The sequence below is a fragment of the Vigna angularis genome, chromosome 11 (genome assembly GCF_016808095.1).
Source record: "Vigna angularis cultivar LongXiaoDou No.4 chromosome 11, ASM1680809v1, whole genome shotgun sequence".
Lineage (NCBI taxonomy): Eukaryota > Viridiplantae > Streptophyta > Magnoliopsida > Fabales > Fabaceae > Vigna > Vigna angularis.
This window is the reverse complement of record NC_068980.1, coordinates 1,829,139-1,850,090: the sequence shown is the minus strand read 5'-3', so window position 1 is coordinate 1,850,090 and position 20,952 is coordinate 1,829,139. Positions and strand designations below refer to the sequence as shown.

General features: G+C 28.7%; 1 protein-coding gene across 3 annotated transcripts; it reads right to left on the bottom strand.

Annotated features, from left to right (window-relative positions):
* Window positions 1-3,207: 3,207 nt before the first annotated feature.
* On the bottom strand, window positions 3,208-7,056 carry LOC108334265 (auxin-responsive protein IAA26). 3 transcript variants are annotated; one of them, XM_052870986.1, is made up of 6 exons: window positions 6,434-7,056; window positions 5,638-6,206; window positions 4,635-4,912; window positions 4,147-4,294; window positions 3,711-3,775; window positions 3,208-3,629 (listed from the first exon to the last, which is right to left on the bottom strand). In XM_052870986.1, the coding sequence occupies exons 2-6, from the start codon at window positions 6,129-6,131 to the stop codon at window positions 3,583-3,585; spliced, it is 1,032 nt and encodes a 343-aa protein (XP_052726946.1). In that variant the 5' UTR covers window positions 6,132-6,206; window positions 6,434-7,056; the 3' UTR covers window positions 3,208-3,582. The 3 variants fall into 3 exon arrangements, with proteins under 3 accessions (XP_052726946.1, XP_017425507.1, XP_052726947.1); XM_017570018.2 differs by having other exon boundaries at window positions 6,348-7,055; XM_052870987.1 differs by having other exon boundaries at window positions 6,905-7,054.
* Window positions 7,057-20,952: the final 13,896 nt, after the last annotated feature.

Sequence of the window (20,952 nt, the reverse complement as noted above, 5' to 3'; positions counted from 1 at the left end):
AAAAGAACAAAATTATAAAAAAGTTCTCAATAATTTATTTATCTCTTACCATGATCACTGAGAATTGTTTCTCTTTTTTCAGCTTGAAATTTTTATTAGGATCCTATACACATATTTATACTAGAATATAAACAACACTAATTTCTTCTTACTATTGATTTTATTAATTTAACCATTGATTTAATAAATGATTTACAACTATTAACTACATAAGGTAATATATACAAGTATATTTAAGTAATACAGTATAGTTAATTATAAAAGAGACAATAGTAAAAAGAACCTTTATTATACCAATACTTATCATCATTAAAAACTTTTTGTCTCTTTTTTTATTAAAAGATATTTTTGTCATAAATCTTTAAAATATGGTGGGTTTTTTGAACAAAGGATAATTAATGAGACATAATACGAATGAAATATGATCACTCATATATAATTTTTATATAGTATTTAATTTTTTTATTTTATTAATATATTAAACTAACAATTGAATTATCAACAAAGTAGTGTCACCTACAAAAATTTTATTATTTATATAATAAAAATTTATAAATTTAATTTTATAAAATTGTTTTATAAAGTAAAGTTTAAATCACATATTTATTATAAATTGTTACTATTTCTAATTGATATACAAACTCTCACTCTCAATTCATTCATGTTATTATCTTTTTTTTCTAGTTCTTGAATCCTTACCCAAGTCTAAAATGCTAAAATCTCAAAGTCCAACAATGATTGTATTTCCTCAAGGTCATGTTGATAAATATTGAGCCTTAGGATTTTTAAAAAAAAATGATTAGTTGAATTTTATTCATTAATTTGTGTTCATTTTAGTTTTTTACCTCAATTAATAATTAATTAATGCATTAATTCAATTGTAATACTAAAATTATTTATTTATGTCTAATATAATTCGTTTAGTGGTATCAATTGGATTAATTGTATGATATTTTATTCAAACTCATTATCATAATCTTAAAATAAATAAAAAATGTACTTTTTAATTTAAAGCTATTGTAATAGAAAATTTAAAATATTATTATACTAACAACAATTAAAAAAGTTAAGATAATGGTCTAGTAGGACCTTGATATTACTGAATATATAAACACTTTATTTCTAATGGGACTGAAGACACATGTGGAAATAACCTACACATATTAATTACATATTGAGAATGTGTCGTTCTTCTTTATCTTTTATTATTGGGTTTTTTGGTTTGATTTATTTTCTTTATTAAATAGTCACCAATGGAATAGGTTTCGCTCTGATTTAATTTAATTTTAATATAAATATTAAATTAGTAATATTTTGTGATTTGATTTTGATTGATTTTATAATTCTTATCGTTATAAAATTGTTAAACAAAGAGATACATTATAAAGAAAATTACAGCTATTATTATTTTTCTAATTTTAACTTATTATCATATTTATAAATAAGTCACATAATTTTATACTTAAAAGTTACAACATAAATATATTATAGTAAAATTTAAAATAAAGTATAAAACAACTTCAAAATACATACAGGCATATGTGGAAGAGTCATTGATTAATTTTAAGTACATTGTATTATATTTAAATAGAATAAATAATTTTTTTCAATGTAATTATGCTACTGATTTTCAATTTAAAATCCAAATCAAATTCCATTTATGAAAATTAAATTAAAATTGAATCTTATCCCTTGTTGGTTTTTTACTGATTTCCATTTGTTTTTATTGTATCAGTTTTATATTGAACACCTTTAAAATATATTATTGTTTTTTCTAGAAACTTGCAGTTGTTATCTATGGGCATGGACATTCTCCATATGCACACTCAATGTCAATTATCTTCATATGAATGTATAATATTCACCATTAACGAAATCATTTTTTTCCAAATTCTAAACCAGTAAAAAGGATTTATAAACCTTTTGAGGTTAAAGGATATTAATATAACCCATTTTAACCAATTCAATAAATAGTTACATGTAATATTACGTTAAGGCAGAAGATGGTCTAATTCTAATTAACTTGTACCCAAACACGGTAATGTTATAGGAATATTGTTTTGTCTGATAAGTTGGGCAGGAATTATCCATTTCAAACAAACAGTATTGGTTGCTTCCTGCACCTTCACAATTTCATTCTACACCCTCCATACACTTTAAAAATCTAATTTTATATATTTTTAGTTTAATTTTAGTTTCAAAATCTCCCAAATATGTTTAAATTCTAAATTTGTCTGACATTATTAGAGTCAATCACTATATAAATATTATTTGTTTTGAAACATAAAACTCAGTCACAAAAGACATTTTCAGAAAGTGAAAAAAAAAAATTAAATTGTCTTAGGTCTTCTTGCAAATAATGCAAAAGACTATTGGACATAATAATTAGGTTTGGAAATATACAATTCAAAATATAAAAGTTATGTTCTGAATTGTTCATTCCAAAATATTTATAGATTATATAATTAAAATGTAAAATAAAACATGCATGACACAATATAAAATGAGTTTTTTTAATAAGGAGAGGGAGATCGTGGTGGTCAACCCCTACATTTCACCAACTCCCTTTAGGGACAACACACACGCACATAAGCAGTAAAGCCACGCAAAGTTAAAGAATGTATCTGTCTATTTGTCCCCTTTGGAGGATAAGCATACCCTAACCCTAACTCACATTCACATACATACTCTCATATTTACCCATCCAAGTTAGGCACCTCCCAACGACAACGACCATTGATTGATTCTTCCCCAAACCAAACAAAATCGCTTTCTTTCAAACCATTTCTTCTTTACTATAGGCATAGATCCAATGCTCTTTGACCATCCCTTTTTGGAATCACTATTTCCCAGCATTGCTTCTTAGACTTTCCTTTATTCTTTCATCTAACATACATTGCCTGGTCCAACGTTCACACACATCCAACAGTTACAATTCTATAAAAATGGTAAAGATACTTCTTTCAAGATTTCTTTTTTATGTGCTTCTCACTTTGAACTATTGCACTTAAGAAAGGAACTGTGTTAAGAACAAAGATGGTGCTAAGAATAGGATCGTGTTCACCAAGCAAATTGACCTTTGTTAAATGGCTTTTCAGATTGTTTGTAAGTAGAGATTTTTCTGATTAGAGGGCACTTTTCTACTGTCTATCATATCAAAGTAATTTTCTTTTTTGTAAATGTTTGTAAAGAAGACATATGTACACGTTACCCAAATTTGGATCCTTACCATGTGGATTTGAAATTATTAAGACAATGAGAAACCCCTTACAAAAGGGACTTCAAAATACAAACCATAAAACAAGTTAATGGTTGCTCAACAGTACATCATTCAACATTGGTACACACATTTTGAAGTTTTCCTTCCCTATTTATACAACCCATAAGCATTTCAAATCTTCATTCAAAATTAAAAAAAGATATATGGACCACATTACTTAGTTGTAATGTACGTACAACACCTTCTAGCTTCATTCCATGATCTTCACCAGACAAAAGAACCAAAACGTCAAATTAGAGGAGTCTTCCAGTTTCAGCAGGGGAACAGAACAAAACCTCAAACCTCAAAACTCAAACTGCTCTTTATTTCATTGCTGAGTCAAGAGATATCTTCTCTTGCTTACTGCCAACTGAAACCAACAAGCACTTCTTCAGTTTTCAATCACAACAGTAACAAAATGAGGAAAGTGAAAAAGAAGATTCGAACTCACGGGTAAAAGCAGAAAGCTCTGAACTCTTTAACACTCTCAGCCTCTTCACTGTTGATACAAACATGCTGCCAAGGATGATATGTAAACATTAATCATTAAAAAAACATCAAAGGGAAAAGCAAATTGCGCCATTTAATTTATAGTTTATTTGTATTTCCGAGAGGAGACAGTCGTACAGGTGTTGTCATGTGAAAGAACAGACATGCCATGGCATGTACTACTTCGGATTTATTCACAGCAATTGCCTAAAAGGATGTTTGATATAAATATATAGTAATTGTTAAGCACTGGGAATCTAAATAAATATCTATTACAGTTATGAGATCATAATGTTAATCCTCCATTGGCACTCACACACCAAGTGGAAATTATATAATATTATAATACTAAATGAAATAATAGTGCAGAAGATTGATAATGATAATAAGATGCTTACTGCCATGGCACATCCCCAACAAGCATCCTGTCTCCTTCATTATCCTCATAAACAAGAGTATACTCTCCACTCCCATCCAATAAACCCGTGATTGCTTTCTCTTCATCCTGCTTGTTGTGAACTCCACCAGCAGAGGAATCTCTTTGAGCTAAACAGAGGTAGGAAAAGACAAAATGAGATAACTTCACAAAACTTCCATCTTCACAGTCAGGAATTGTAGAAAAGCGTGGAAAAACAAAACTTCAAAACGAGATTGTCTAGAGAAATAATCACAAATTATATTAAAAAAATTGTTTGGTGAAACAGATTGACCGTAAGCATTAAATGTTGAATTAATGTAGCCAACCCCCCAAGTACATAGCTAGTCTTAAATTTTATAAAAACTTGCTTGTGTTTTTATCAGTTGTTGTTGGGTAGCAATCAATTAAAAGTAGTAAACAAGAGAATAAACAAGTGCACAAGCATTGAATTATTGTCACAAAAATTACCAGCAAGAAGACCTCTGAAAAGCTCGTCCACAGCAGAAGAGAGATTTTCATAGCTGTCATAAGCATTGAGGTCCACTTTTCTCCCTATTGGAACTCCATCCATGTTGATCTTAACAAACAAACCTTTACCGGCATAGTTATCAACAGGTTTTTTACCAGCGACCTTGTTGTGCTGCTCAGGCTGTGATTCAGTTGATGGCTTAGAAGCGCTGCTGCTAGCAAGGTTCTTCCTGAAGGAACGAATTGGGGGCCACCCCACCACCGGAGCGGGAGCAGTTCTGTTTGCGGAGGGTCCACAAGGAAAATGTCAAATTAGGCATGAAAGTGAACAGTGAAACTGGTGAGAACAAGGCTAAAAAGTTAAAAAACAAAAGGATGAGGTGGGGCTAAAGAGCTCACCCTAGTTACCACACTAGCACAACCCTGTCATCACTCATCAAATTCACATATTTGGAATTACACAATGTCTGTACCTTTTTCTAATAAATTTAAATCTACAATCCAAAATAGGCTTCCCCCACGAGGGACGAAAGAAATTAAAGAGAGGGAAATAGAGACAGGGTCAGATATTCACATGCCAATGTCAAACCTCAGGAAAGATAACCAAGATACATAATAAATGACAGATAGCAAAATAACCGATGTGGACATATCTGGGAGAACATGGCAAAGTTAAGCATAGCAGAACAAAAACGGCCAGTACAAAGTACAGGGAGATCAAAGCTTAAAACTTGTCCCATCCCATTTTTTTATTTGGATGAGGGTAACCATATAAATGGTAATTAATGATGGAAAACTCAATAATTACTTCTATCACATAAACGTGCAACAAGGGGATGTGAAACACCAGATCTATCACATGGTAACAAGTAGAAAGATGGAGAGCAGAGTTTGGTTTGCATGGACCACACCAAAAAATATATGAAACAACGTGACTCTGGGAATGAATATCCTCTGCCGAAAAGTAACAAAACAAGGATACAAGAAATAAAAGGTAGAGTACCTTTTCTGAGAGGTGTTGGGCTGTGACACAGCTGTATTTGCAGGAGAGGGAGAGAACACTTTGCTATCACCACCACCACAACCATTCTGCAACTCTACCACCTTAGGGCAGCAGTTTTGTGAAGCATCTTTTCCCATCACGGGTGCAGCTGATGGGAACTGAAGAAAAGGTGCAGAGGCTTTGTTGTTACTCTTGTTGTGGTAGTTTGGCCATGGAGAAGCCTTGCTTTGGAACCCATTGTTGGGGCTGAGTATTGCATGAGACATGTTGGAAGAAGGGAAGCACCCAAGAGAGAGAAGTGACTCCTCTCTTTCTGAGTTGGCGTTCTTCATTTTACCACCGAGAGTCCAGTCCTCACCAGGTGGACCTAGCCTCAGTTCGAGCTTTCTCTCCTCTGAGGACTTTCCTTCGTTTCTGTTCATCTGCCACTCTCGCTCGTTTGGGATCAAATCTAACAGCTGAGGAGATACCTCGTTTCTTGACCTTTCATCCATCGCTAGTTTACGCCACACTCAAAAGGAAGATTCCACCTTGCTCAAATACTACTCACCAAATATATGTATTCTGGACTGTTTCATGCAACAACAGATAAATCACTGGTTACAGACAAAAAACACAAAAAGGCTGAAAACAACTGTCTTGTTTTATATAAAAGATGAAAAAATGGACACAGAATCATAGAGTTTGCGTTGGAGAGGTGAAATTCTTACAAGTCTAACCACAGCTTAAATCAGCTAAATACCACATGTTGTAGATGGGAAAAAATGAAAAAGAGCTTCTTGGTAGGCAAACTTGCCTAAGACCTTTGGTGTGGGAGAAACTCTGAGCCGAAAGACAGAAGGACCTACAATGTAACCTTAAAAGGTATTGGCCACTGCAAAACGGTGGATAGGTTAAGGTAGCAGTAGGAGGAACACAAGTATTATCACAGCTCAATGGAAACCCCACCAAGAGAAAGGAAGGGAGAAAAAAAAACAACACTGGAAAAGCAAAGGTGGAGGGAGCTATAATAGCATGGGATTGCAATCTAGCTTTGCTTTAAGTCTTTTATTTGCACGCTTAGTGGGTTCTCCTGCTCTCTATCTATGTTTCTCTCTCTATGTCTTAGGTGTGTGTCTTTCCTCTTTTTAAGGAGAGAGGAAGGTTATTTGAGAGGAGGCAAAAAAAAAAGAGACAGAGGTGATAAAAACCAGAGAGATTCCCCTTGGCGAACCAACCAACCCAAGAACACAAAACAGGAACGGAATTAGAGCACAATGCACGCAACCTGAAGTCTCATAAAATAACGTTAGGTTGTTTAGCACAGGAAGTAAAGCATGCTGTGCTGCTATTGTGTTATGTTGCGCTGACCTCTCCTAAAGATACTCATTCTCCTTTCACAACACTCCCCCTATACCCTTATACCCTTATAGCTCCTATTCCTATTCCTTTGCCTTCATAGCACATATCCCCAAACACCCCCTACCTTTATTAGTTCTGTGCTGGAAAATGACTTGCAATGTGATTAAAGATTTTCTCCCTAATCAAACTCATTCAATTTGATCACTTTGCACCTTTTTTTACCCTTTTGGATCTGAGTCAAGACGTATTAGTTTACTTAAGCACTTCAAAGTCCAAAGAGAGGGACACTGGCACGCTCAAGTCCATGCTGGCATAAAAGGACAAAGGTTTACCCTTTTGGTGATGATGGTAATTATGCTAGCGAATGCTGGTTTTGGAAGATAATTGGTTAATTAAAGATTCATTTGGGTTGGATAAGATTTGTGGATGATAAATAAAAATACCACCTTGAGGGCTGAACAGAAATAAAAAGAATTGAAAGGGGTGGGTGCTTTTGAGATGTCAGGAAATTGATGGATGGGATAGCAAAGCTTGCTTTTTTGTTTTTATTTTGGAGGGAGAGGATTTGCATGATCCATGTTTGCAGGGCTTCTGCAATAAAAACATGCAGATCCCATGATCTTGTCTCCTCTGTTCTGTTCTGTTCTGCACTCCCTCTCTTTCACTCTCTCTCCGTTCACATATCCCCATATGATGATCATTTCAGAATTGTGAATGAATGCGATTCCCTGTGCTGCTACTCAACCGTCACTCCTACACATCAACCTCTCCTTACCGTTCGATCTGTGTCTATTATCATAGGGATTTGTTTTGTCTACTCTAAATCTGACAAAAAGTTTAGTTTGTGTTCTTTTTTCTTTTCATTTTTCATGATAAATAATGCTTGGAAATAAAAAAGAGAACAAAACTCTGTCTCAACTCTGAACTTAACAGCTCAAAGGAGAACTACTTTTGTTGCTTTTTCTTTTTGTTTAATGATAAAGAAATTATTTAGGATACAATTGTCTTTAACTTTGCCAAGATTATTTTTCAAACATTATTTCAAAACTGTATTTGAATATGAAAAGGTAAATAGTTGGTTGACAGACTTATACTTATTTGACATTTCTTTAGGAGAAAAATGATGTGTTAAATATTTTCAATTTTTATTATTGTCAAATAATGTGTCAAAACTGTATTTCAACATGATTTGTGACATTTTAAATAAATAACAAACTGATAATAATACTTATAATATTTTCAATTCTTATTGTTGTCACATATACAAACAAAATATTAAGACATAAATTTACACTATTTTCATGTCTAACAACTAAGATGTGTATTACATCTAACAATTAAGATGTGTATTACGTTATAAACCAATATTATGATTTCTATTTAAAAATAGATTTAATTAGTTTTGAAGTAATTTGAATACTTTTAATTTGATTTTATTGAAAATATATTAGGTTTTTTACTTCAATTTTTATCATTTTTTTTATTTGTCTCTCATGTTAACAAATCTCACGGGATCGTTTAATTAATAAAAAAATCATATTGAATAGCAATATGGGAATTTTATTGAAAACATATTTATTGTGTTTTTAGATGGTTCATAAATATGTTTTTAATTAATCACATTATCATTTTTCATTAACTACAAAACAAACTTCAAACTTCATATACCTTATAACATGACAAATAAATAAGATGACATTATAATAGCCATATCACTCAATTAGAAAATATAAAAAATTTAATATTAAAAAATAACTTAAAGTGAAAACAAAATAAAGTTTAAAAAAGTAAATTTTACTATATTAATGAAGAATTTTATCTGGAGAATGTAACGTTCGAAATGTCAAAAAAGACGTTTTATTGTGTACAAGTAAACAAAAACCTCGTTTCCTCAGGTGCCATACATGTTTTTCTTTTCACATTAGCAAAAAGTACACAAAACATTGTATGTAAATTTAAGTGATAAATTTCTCAGTTGTGTTTCTGATAGGTTCTATATATTTAAAACTCATCATAGCTAATATTAAACATTTTAATTTCTTCTAAATTCATTTATTCACTACAACTTTAATTTCTGCACCTATAATTCATTAAAACAAATAAACCTAAAAATAACCAAATTTAGTGCCCTGAAAAATATGATTACGCATTAATTTAATATGTAGGGGAAATGTAATTTTCAAATATAACCTACTTTAACTAGAAAATTTAATTAGTTTAATTTTCATAGGCACGCACACGCACACGCACACATATTTATTTATTTATTTATTTATATATATATATATATATATATATATATATATATATATATATATATAACTAAAAAAAGTTATATCAAACGACCGGGTTACAACGAAGTATGATCTAATCCCTTCCGTACAGGATTACATGAAGTTGCTTGATGCTTAAGAATGATTTAAAGGTTCACAAATTACATGATGGTTGATGATATTGATTCTGAAAAGACGTATTTTTGCAAAGCGCCAATGCATGGTGCCTTTTAGATAGATAAAATATTCACATGTCTCCTGAGACAGTTTCCGATGAAGTTCTATTTATGGGGTTGTAATATAATATTTACAAGTTGAGAGTATACGTGTTTGTTTCATCTGTTTGCATATTTGATTCATTTTCCTGAACCACTCTCATAATAAGATGAAGACATTTATTTTATTGAGAAAAGGGTTTGCAGCATATATGCAGAGTGCAGAAGTTGTGTGTAGCGTTGTTGTTGGTGTTGGATATATATATATATATATATATATATATATATATATATATATATATATATATATGAATGTGAAGGCTGCTTCCTTTTCCGTTTCAGGTTGAGACATTTGTCAAGGTTTCGATGCATGAGACATAGGCGTTCACGTGTGCTACCTTCTACAACTACTGTACCACAACAACTCTGTCTCAAGCTGTTAATGAATCAGCCATGCCCGTTTACGTCAGAATCTTATTCTGATGCCAAAACCAATGTTACAAAACAACTTCCTCTCATCACCATAAAAACGAATTCAAATGCACTCTTTTTTATTCTTTAACACTCCTAGAAAAACTGCTCATTCATTATCTATATATACACAACAATCAGTTCTGCAACAATCAGTTCTGCTTATTTTCGATAAATAGTATCACAAATTGACTAAAAACAAACTGTGTAACTTTACGTACTAAAATTGCTGAGCTTCAAACTACATTTCCGCTTATATCTGCAATTTTCCAACTTGTCAACATTTATGGGACGCACTTGAGTAAAAAATTATTTCTAAATAAAGTTAATGGCATTTTCAAAAAAAAAATATTTAGTGCAAGAAAAAACCTTTAAAATTGTTGTTTTTCAGCTTTGAGCTTGATGTGCCTGATAATTTTTTCAGTAAGAGAAGATTAAACAATAATTATAGTTCGAAAAATACAAATTGATTCAATTATTTGAAAAGGATGCTCAATTATTTGCCTTCTTTCTGCTGGTAGTTGTATAACAGCCACAGTTTAAGTTAAAATAAGTATAATTTGGCCAAATTTTCTTCCACCCTGTCTTCAGCCAACCCTACATTGTTTAATTGCATCTGCATGTTATTATTTGGTAATCTTTACAGCAGATAAGATTTTGTTCAAGACAAAAATGTTTAACAATGTTTTTAGAGGTGTTTTTATTCTTTTTATTAATAGAGTATGAGTCTAACTAAATAGACCCTTATAAAATGTTCTAGTCTACTTACAGATTTTTTCTGTATCTCAATTCACAATATGAGATTTTAAAAAGAAAGTAAGAAAACAATTATCTTATTAAAAGTGACCATACATAAGAAATTGTACTTACCTTCATAATATTATGTTATATAATATTCATGTTGACATTCCCATCTCAATAAAATGACATTGATATCTTCAGTAGCTTTTAAATAATTTTTTATCTGTAATAAAATGTCATTATTCTTTCTTAATTTTGTAACAAAGTAAAATGTATATTTTTTATTTTAAAATGATTCATTAGTTAAAACTTAAACAATATTTTATGGAAATTTAAAATTAAAGTTTTAAAATACATGGTAAATGTGACTGTCATTTAGTATAATTTAGAGGTAAATGTGAATTCACACACATACACATATAATTTCAGATGTAATGAAAAAGTTAGTGAGTATTGTGTTTGTGTAGAGGTAAAATAATCACACCTTTTAAAACGGATAAGGTTTTCATTTACTCAATTTAAAGTAAGAAAATCCTACGTGCACAATTGAATATATTGGTTCGTGTTTTTTAACTCAGGCTGGTATAATTCTTAATATAATTATTGGATTATAATTTGTTTGAAGATGGCATTAAGTCCTTAAATTTTATAACCTTTCACACGTATATGTCTCTTTACATATATATAAATGACAAAATTACGCGTAAAAAGTTTAGATAAAATAAAGTATTTCTTAATAATTTTTTCCGTTTATGATAATAAGATACCAAAATGAATTAATCTTTCTTTAATGAATGGGTTAATTATTTGTTTAGTCTTATTTTGGTTGAAAAATTTTAAGTTCGTCTTATAAATTTTTTATTTCAATTTAAACTTTTGAAGAAGTATGTCAATTAGGTTTTCTTTTAATTACTCATTCCAACAATGGCATGATATGTGTCAATATGTGGTTTTTTATTTTATTTTTCTGGGAAAAAAATTGTTAACTACTTAGATTTTAAGTATTTCATACAACAGTTAAATGTCATTGTTTTTATTTCAATTTAGTTTTTATATATGTTTATTAAGTAGTTTTAAAATAAAATAATATTGTTTTTTTTTAAATTAAAACTAAATTTATTATTTAAATATTATATTTATATTTTCCATTAAAAATGATTTTATAACTTTTTATATTATTATATATTATTAATCATGTTTTTTAATGAATTTTAATATAAATATTAGTGTAACATTTATATAAATTTATTATTTATAAAATTGTTATACTCATAATTTTATTAAAAGTATGTTTTTAATACATTACATTATTATATATTATTAATTTATTATTAATCATGTTTTTGTAATAAATTTTAATATAAATATTAATATACCATTTATATAAATAATAAATTTGATCCCAATTAAAATCAAATTTATTATTTGTATAAATATTATTAAATAATTTATTTTTATAAAAGAATGGATTAAAATATTAGTTTTAATACTTACTATTTTATAAAAACATTTATACTTAACTAGTTTTAATATTATAAAAAACACGAGTTAACAAAATATGAATTAATAATATACAATAATAATATGCTAAAGTATTATTATAATATTTATATCATTAATAACTTTAATCAAAATAATAAATATTACTTTATTTTGAAAAAAAAAATGGACTAAATTAAATTAAAGAGTTAAGAACTAAATTCAAATAAAAATGTACTATAACATTGATATTTGGAATTGTCATCTTATGTTAGGTGATATTAATAGTATCATGTGATTGTATTGTGTTAGGTGAATAGTATCATATGATTGTATTATGTGTCACATTAAACCTTTTAAATGGGTAATAAAAAAATTTCTAATTTTTTTTAAATAAAATAAAATAAAAACAAAGAAACTAAACATGATACATGACATCCGCTAACATGGTTAATAATTTAAAAATAATTAATTAAAACACTTTTTCAAATAAATGAAACACAATTAAAAAAAAGTTTAAGAAACTATGAACTTAAAACGTTTTAACTCGAAACTCGAAATTAAAGGAGTAATTAAGCCTAAATTGATTTGATATGGTATTGTGAAAATTGGGAATAAATGAACAAATTAGATTGATCATTTACTTTTAAAACCAAACCACCTATGAACATGAGAAACCCTAGTATGGCTTATGCTAAATATCATGTCGTAATGAATTATCTCCACCCTTATTTTTTTTCACAAAGAAGATATTTTATCATTGATAAATAATATGTGAATAAAATATATTCTAAATGTTATAAGATTAATAATCTCATGTCCTTTTGGGTACAGGTGGAATCTGAATCTTCAGGTGCATGCATCTCAATCTGGTGTTGCGCGAACCACAGGATCAAGTGTTACGGTCCCTGCAACACGAGAAGCAGAAGGAACGAAGAACCGTAGATTAAAGAGAAACGGATGGTGATGATGAGATGTCGCTTCAAATTGTCCCATCAAAATCGTACAGGAAATGTTGCTTTTGCCTTGTCCGTTGGATGACAGAATTAATTTGAAGACTCAGTGGATGCAGTCTTATCATACTACTCACTCTCATCACATAGTTTGAGCCTGTGATCTTAGAGAATAACAGATCATTTTAGCCCATTTTTTCTTTAATATTTTAATTCACACGTCCCATATATACTTATTACGATTAAAACACATAATTACATATTTAAATTACGATAAAAAAAAGTTATATTGCTGTAACATTTATAAGATGAGTTGATTTCTCTTGCTTTTTGTTTGGACAATCGTTTTCTGTCCTTGAAAGTCCTTTACTTTGAAGAACCGGATTCATGGAAACATGTGTTAAGAATGCATTCCCGAATTGATTAAGAATAAATTGATGAGAGTGGTCCACACCACACCCAAATGTGCTCATGGGACAACAACAACATCTTAGCCTTTGAAGATAACAAAAAAGGTAAAATAAGTGTAAAGAGGAGATTGCTTCATTTGTATGTGTCACATGGTACATGTTGTAAATTCCTCCTCCCAGACCCTGCTATCGACTCCAATGCCAACCATTAATCGTGTCCATTAGACAAGGTATCTAGTCTACTTCAACAAGGACAAAAGTTTAGCAGCCACCTTATAAAAGTTAAATCATTGGTCCGAATAACAACTTCAGTTCTCATCAGTAAATACAATCATGTAAGATGAACTTCAATTACTTATATTTACTTACACTGTTTGTATTTGGAAAAACAATGGCATCTTTATATGAAAAAGGAAGGAAGAGGGAATCTGAAAAGAAGTGTTTGATTGAAGAAAAAGGGTAGAAAAAGTTAGCAGTGAGTGAGCTAGGTCATATATTTGGACCTCTCATGTCTTGTAGTTGTCCACACAACGCGGCTTTCAATCTCGCTTTCATTACCTTTGCCACTTTACTCTGCTAGGTGGCTGCTTAATAGCTGCTTCCTTGGTTTGGTGAGTATGGCCATCATCACCACCACCACCACCAAATTATCTATTTTACCATCACATTATTCACAAACATTTTTCTATTTTCTGAAAATAGAAAAACCTGAAAACAAAAGATGAATCTAACTGGTCATAAGATGTTTGGTTTTGCATGCGTGAGAGGCTGCTGTTGGTGGAGCATTCGATGAATATGGACTGTGAGCGATGAGGAGAATGTGTTATATTTTGTTCCACGTTTTCGATGACTACTACTGCAAAGCATATAAGTTTGATACATATCCTTAAGGTTGAGTTTGTGGCGTGGAGACCCCACCCTATACCCATTTCTTTTATCTAGTATTATATTACCATCATTGATAAGATCACTTATGATCCCCACTATTGCTAGTTTTTCATACCTTCGACTCATTCCCACAACCCCTTACCCTTTTTTTTGGGCTTTTCGTTTTCTCTTTCTCTCTCTTATTCTTCCTTTCATTGATTGCACCCATCACTCTGTCTTTTTGATACTTCTTAGTGTAGTCACCTTTTTTCTTTGCTTTTATGTGAATAATTGCCTCATGCGCCGCTATAGTACCAGGAATGTGTGTGTGTGCATCATAACTCATGGGATCCACCTTTAGACTACGCTTCGTGTCTTTCTTCCTTGCAAGAAAAACACCCTTCATCTTTGGACCTCTCATCCTTCCATGCTAATTTCTTTGCTTAAAACCCCACCGACTCTATCTTATCATAACTTCCAACTTCGGATATCAATATATGTCATCAGCATGCTAAATTCTTACTAATTTAAGGTAACTTGGATTCCAGATTACATTGAGTAAAAACAAAAGAACAAATTTAATATAACGAAGAAAATGTTGGGAATCCAAGTGTGAATTCAAATCCTAAATTGGATAAAAATGAGAAAGTAAAACATTAGGTGAAAGTCCATTAACCCATTATTTTAAGATTTTGGATAGAGGGTGATATCAATCCGTTATGTGGTTGAACTCAAGTTTCATTAGTGTTGTGTCTTTTCGACGAACAAATTTAATATAATATAAAGAAGAAAATGTTGGGAATCCAAGTGTGAATTCAAGTCTTAAATTGGATAGAAATAAAAAGTAGAGCACTGTATACATTTTAAGAAGTGAACTTTAAATCTAACTTATTCTTACAAAATAAATTTATAAAGTGAAATTAAAACATATAATAAACATAACAAATATCATTAAGATAAATTTTAACTCATGATTTTAACTCAGTATTAAAACGTAAACTTTAAATCTAACTCAATTTTACAAATAATAAATTTTACTAAAATAAATTCTAATTCATGATTTTGACACTGTATTAAAATTTAAACTTTAAATCTAATTCAATTTTATAAAACTAATTTGTACAAAGAAATTTACACTGATTTATATGTAATTTAAATTTGTCTTACTTTTAGTCCATATAAAATTTTTAACCTAATGTCTTGTATAGTTAGAGATAAACAAGAGATGATAAAATTATTGTATTGAAAGGATGTAATTTGTATTGATGCTTGATATCGCTCATAATAGTCAGTGATGAGAGGAAGAAATGCAAAAGAAGGTGGCGGGGCAAGGTAAAAGCTATTAAATGAAAATAACGTATGAGTGAGTTAATGTAGATGTACGAGGGTTTTGTGAGTCAATGTTCGTGGCTTGAAAATTGCTTTCCGTCCCAAAAAGATCATCTTCCACAATGGAAGACCAAAAATAGGTCTTCACCCAAATCAATTACCTTTTACTACGTATGATTGCTTTTAAAGTGGCCTAGCCTGCTTTAAATTTGATGATACTAATTATGTCTAGCTAAACGTGATTTGGTTCTAAATCAAGTCAATTAAGTCAATCTTACATCAGGAAAACAAAGATTCTCTCTCTTGAATGTACATACATCCTTAACTTTTCTTAATAAGAGAATTGGTCATGTCATGATTGTGATTGTGTCACTCTAATTAATGTTCTAATCATAATTATACATGTAATAAAATGGACTCAAGATCCAAGAGAGTATCAGAATTATTTCTAGTTGTAGTTCATAGGTTGTTAGTCCATTATTTCTAATATTATCTAAACAAACAAACACGATATTCATGGACGACACTCTGTTTCTTCCCTTTACAATAATAAGGACTCAAACCAAACCAAATCACATGTACCAAATGAACTTTTAAAATTTAAAAATAAATTTATGCACAAATTAATTTGTAATCATTTTTTAAAGAAATTACTTTTAAATTTATTTATAAACTAATTTTCAATTGGCATCACCTAAAATTATCTTAGTTAACATGAATTGAAGAAAAAAAGATATATGCTTCGTACTAGCCCAAAAAACACAAAAGTTCAAATTAACTTTGGATGCAAAATAACACTTACTTAAACTAAATGATAAAATAAAGTTGATAATGTATCTTAAAAATAAGATCAACTTAAAAAAAACAATATATTTAACAAAAAAGTAATAATATTAAGCTTATAGTAATTTAATATTAGCCAAATTAACAGTATCTTAATTTCAAAAATCAATTGAAAATATAATATAAAAGAAAGAGATATAAATTTGAGAACATAAAAAATTAAACATTATTATATTTAAGTAGAATTTGAGACTATATATTTTAATTAATCTAATTATCGTATAAAATTTTACAATTTTGATTTCTTCTAAAATTATTCGTCTAAACAACGCATTTCCTCATAAAATATTTTAAATTATTCATGATAATGAATTATTCTTTCAAGATTATTTATCTAAATATGTCATTATTTGCATACAAGAGTAAAAGAAATAAAAGGAAAAGAAAAAGACAAGATTTGAAAATATATATTAAAAATTTTAATTGGAAGCACACCATATTTTATATACTTTATTTTTATATAAATTTTATAAGAAATACAAAAACGGAATTATTTTTTTCTTTCCTGTTTGACTATTTATCATTTAAAAAATGGTTAAATATGTTTTTAGTTCCTAAATTATCAAGCGATTTTGGTTTTAGTCCATCTTTCAAAAGTAAGGTATATTTTAGTCCTCCTTGTTAAGGAAACTTTGATTTTAGTCCTCCAAACCCAACGGCATTAAAAAAAGGCCGAGGTGGCTAACGGTGAAATTGCTTAAGGAGAAGGACTAAAATATACCTTACTTTGAAAGATAGACTAAAACCAAAATCGCTTGATAATTTAGGGACTAAAAACATATTTAACCCTTAAAAAAATTAAAAATAAAAAGAAAAAACAATGTAATGTCCTTTTAGTTTAAAGTAAAAATAAAAATAAAATCTCTAACTTGTTTATATGTTTATTATTTTGTTAGATTAAAAAATTAGAACCGTAACAATTTTTTGAATGTGTTTCTATCATTGCGTAATATTTGAATTATATAAAGACGTTTTCAAAGTTTTCTAAAATAATACACGACATAATATTTTTAACAAATAAATTTTTAAAAATAACAAAATATATATATCGTTACCGTATGAGCTATACAATTGTTTTTTAAAACAATATATTATGATAATAATAAAATAAAATTAATTATTACTATTATCATTAAATATATAAAAAATATATTTATGATAATGAATTATAGAATAGATAGATAATGTAATTTAGTATAGATAGTTTTTTTTATTAGAGATAGATTAATTAAATTAAAAATAAAATTATAAAATCTAAAGATAAAAAAATATTTTACATTAATATGAGTAAAATTAATAATAAAATATATACAATAAAAATAATTAACAAACAAATATAAAAAGTAATTCTTTATTAATAGTCATAAATTCAGATATAGGATAAATTATCATGTTATATATAATATAATTATTGTAAAAAAAATTCTTTATTAATAATTATAAGTCTTTATTAATTCTTTTAAGTTCGTCTCACATAACTTACCGTTCCCACATAAAATAAGATGGTCTACATAATTTGCCTCGATTTATAACTTATGTATCCACTAAATGAGTATTTTATATGTTTACTATTAATTAAATTTGCTTTTGTGATGATATTTGATCAGTTCTTAGTTTTATTTCATAATATTAGTTACTTGAAATTTTATTTACATTATTATTATAATTGTATATATGTTATGAATTTTTTAATAGGTTTACACTTAACAATATTGAAAATATTATTTATTTTAAAAAATATGCTTGTAAAATTTACTATTTTCACTAATTTAAATAAATAAAAATAAGATTATTAAAATCTTCCAATATTTTACATACTATAGTTAAAAGAGAAAAAAAAAATATATTTTTCTTATGTGAAGTGAACCAATCCAATTTATTTTTTTCAAACCAAATACAATTGTCATTCCTTAATTTTTTTTTAAGATTATCATTGGATTATTTTAATGATGTCGACTATTCAATTTGATTTTGTTCGTTGGTTCTTATTGTAACCCCAAATTTGAACCAAAAGATCTGTAATTGATTTGGTTTCTGATTTTTTTTTTCAACTTGATGGTATGATTAAAAGGTTTTTTTAACTTTACAATAGTACAACTTTTATTTCAATACCCAAACACATTTTATTTAACTGATAAAAAATATTACATTTTTGTTTTCACTTTTGGGACGATCTATCTAAGATTTACAAGTTTCTTGATATGGTTATTCATGACGCAACTACAATTCTTATATATTTTAGGTTCAATAATTATTATTGAGATAATAATAGCTATAGTAAATAAAAACTAATTGACATAAATAATCAGTCACTAAAAAACAAAATACTTATGCTTGTAAGTCAAAGGTTTATACAGTAAAATAGATAAAATTTTAAAATATAATAAACTTTTCCTTTAATTTATATAAATTTTCTATTATCTATTTAAGAGTCTAAATTTATCTTATTTCTACAAAATAAATTTATAAGTGAAGGATATCCTTCGTTTATATATCTTCAAACCTCTTATAAATATTATTTTTTTTCTATACTCTTCAAACCAATTTTATATCTCTTAAATATTAATAGGAGAAATTGAATCTAAAATTTCTTCTACCTTCCTTTCCAACTATTACTATTAGATCAACCTTATAGCTTCTGGGATCATAAATCATAAATCATAAATCATAAATGAAGAAGTATAATACTAAAAATCAAGTTACTAATCCCAGAAAGAACAAATCCACCGTAGTGCATTTGAATAAGACACCGATTGCCGATCTTGATATGCTTTCCTTTGCAATCTGATGCCCTTTCTTTAAAACATTGATAAATTTCAAAATTATTATGCTTTTTATATAGATACATTGTATAGGTCATCAGGGTGTTGTACCTGTTAGTTTTCATGACTGATAAGAAAAATGAGACGACCCAAAGGGGACCATTAGATCATAGGTAATATATATACATTATTTAATGGATATTTGGGTGCATATATTTCTGCCCTAAAGCAGTTGAAAGTGTTTTGGTGTTTTGTATATTGTGATATGAAGGCATCGATCCTTTTGGAGGAAGGGTACTTATGCTCGGAATGATTGCAATGAAACATTATGCGCCACTTTCATTTATGGAGCATAAAAGGCTAAAGTTATATTCTCATTTGAGGGCAAATCGTATATATAGGGAAGCAAAGCTTAAAAGAATGAAGAAGGAGCGTAACAATTCTACTACTGTCTAGAATCCTAGTTGGTCAGCAATGCAAAAAGATGGTTCAAACTTACAACTCTTCAAGTTTATCTGATTCTACATAACTTGCACATGCGTGTCACAGTGTCACTGTATCTTTCAAATTTGCTTTTCAAGAGAGGAAAAAGCACAACAAATAAAACAGAAATAAAACAGGATTATCTTGTGTAATTTCTTATAATAAACCTAAAGTTTGATATAACTTAATATCAATTTTGTTTCTTAATTTGTTAGTTGGGTTCAAAATGCTATTTTTGTTTATAGTTGTCTCATGTTCTATAAAAAAGGTTTAAGTTAATCCTTTTTGTTGACAATATTAAAAATGCTATCGGTGTAATGTTTACTTTAGTTAATAGTGAATGATTTGTGTATAGTTTATTCATTACCTTTAGGTCAATTGATATGTAAATGTTAAAATTAAGATTAAAACAAATTATAATTAGGTTGGAACCAATCTATCATCAAAATTTTATTTCAGAAACAGAACCCAAAAAATCCCAAAACGCAAGATCACAAATTCTAAAAATCCAAAAAGTGCAAGATCAAAATACAACTGTAGATAATCTCAAAACGTGAAATAAAAAAAACAAAAACCTCAATTCGAAAACCCTAACCCCCAAATCGCATTAACAATCTGCAGAGGAGAAACAAAACATAAGAAATTCCCAAATCATAATCCTTAATCACAAACGAAAATCCTAAAATCCCTAAAGTAAAAGATCACGAAAAACTCCAATCATTTTGCCACCAACCTGCATAGAAAACAAAACAGAAACTCGATCCAAGAAAGGAAACCCAACGTCTACGATATCAAAATCTCAAAAATAGAACCCCAATTCGAAGCCCTAATACGAATAAAACTATAATAGAACTAGAACAAGAAGAAAGAAAGAAGAAAGGTTCCTGCAATGCCAACCCAAAAATAGGAGGATGTCTCCTTGGATGACAAGAAAAAGGAAGTCCTAAAAATGAAAATCAAGAGTTTCTAAAATCCTGATTAAGGTAAAAGGTAAAGTACTCTTTGAAATTTGAATTAACAAAAGAAAAATTAATTAGACAATAAAATTTGCACGTAATGAATAATTGGACAGGTAATTTAACATTACATTTTCTAAACGACCCAAAAATAAAAAAATTATTTTAAACACAACTAACAAAATATATAAT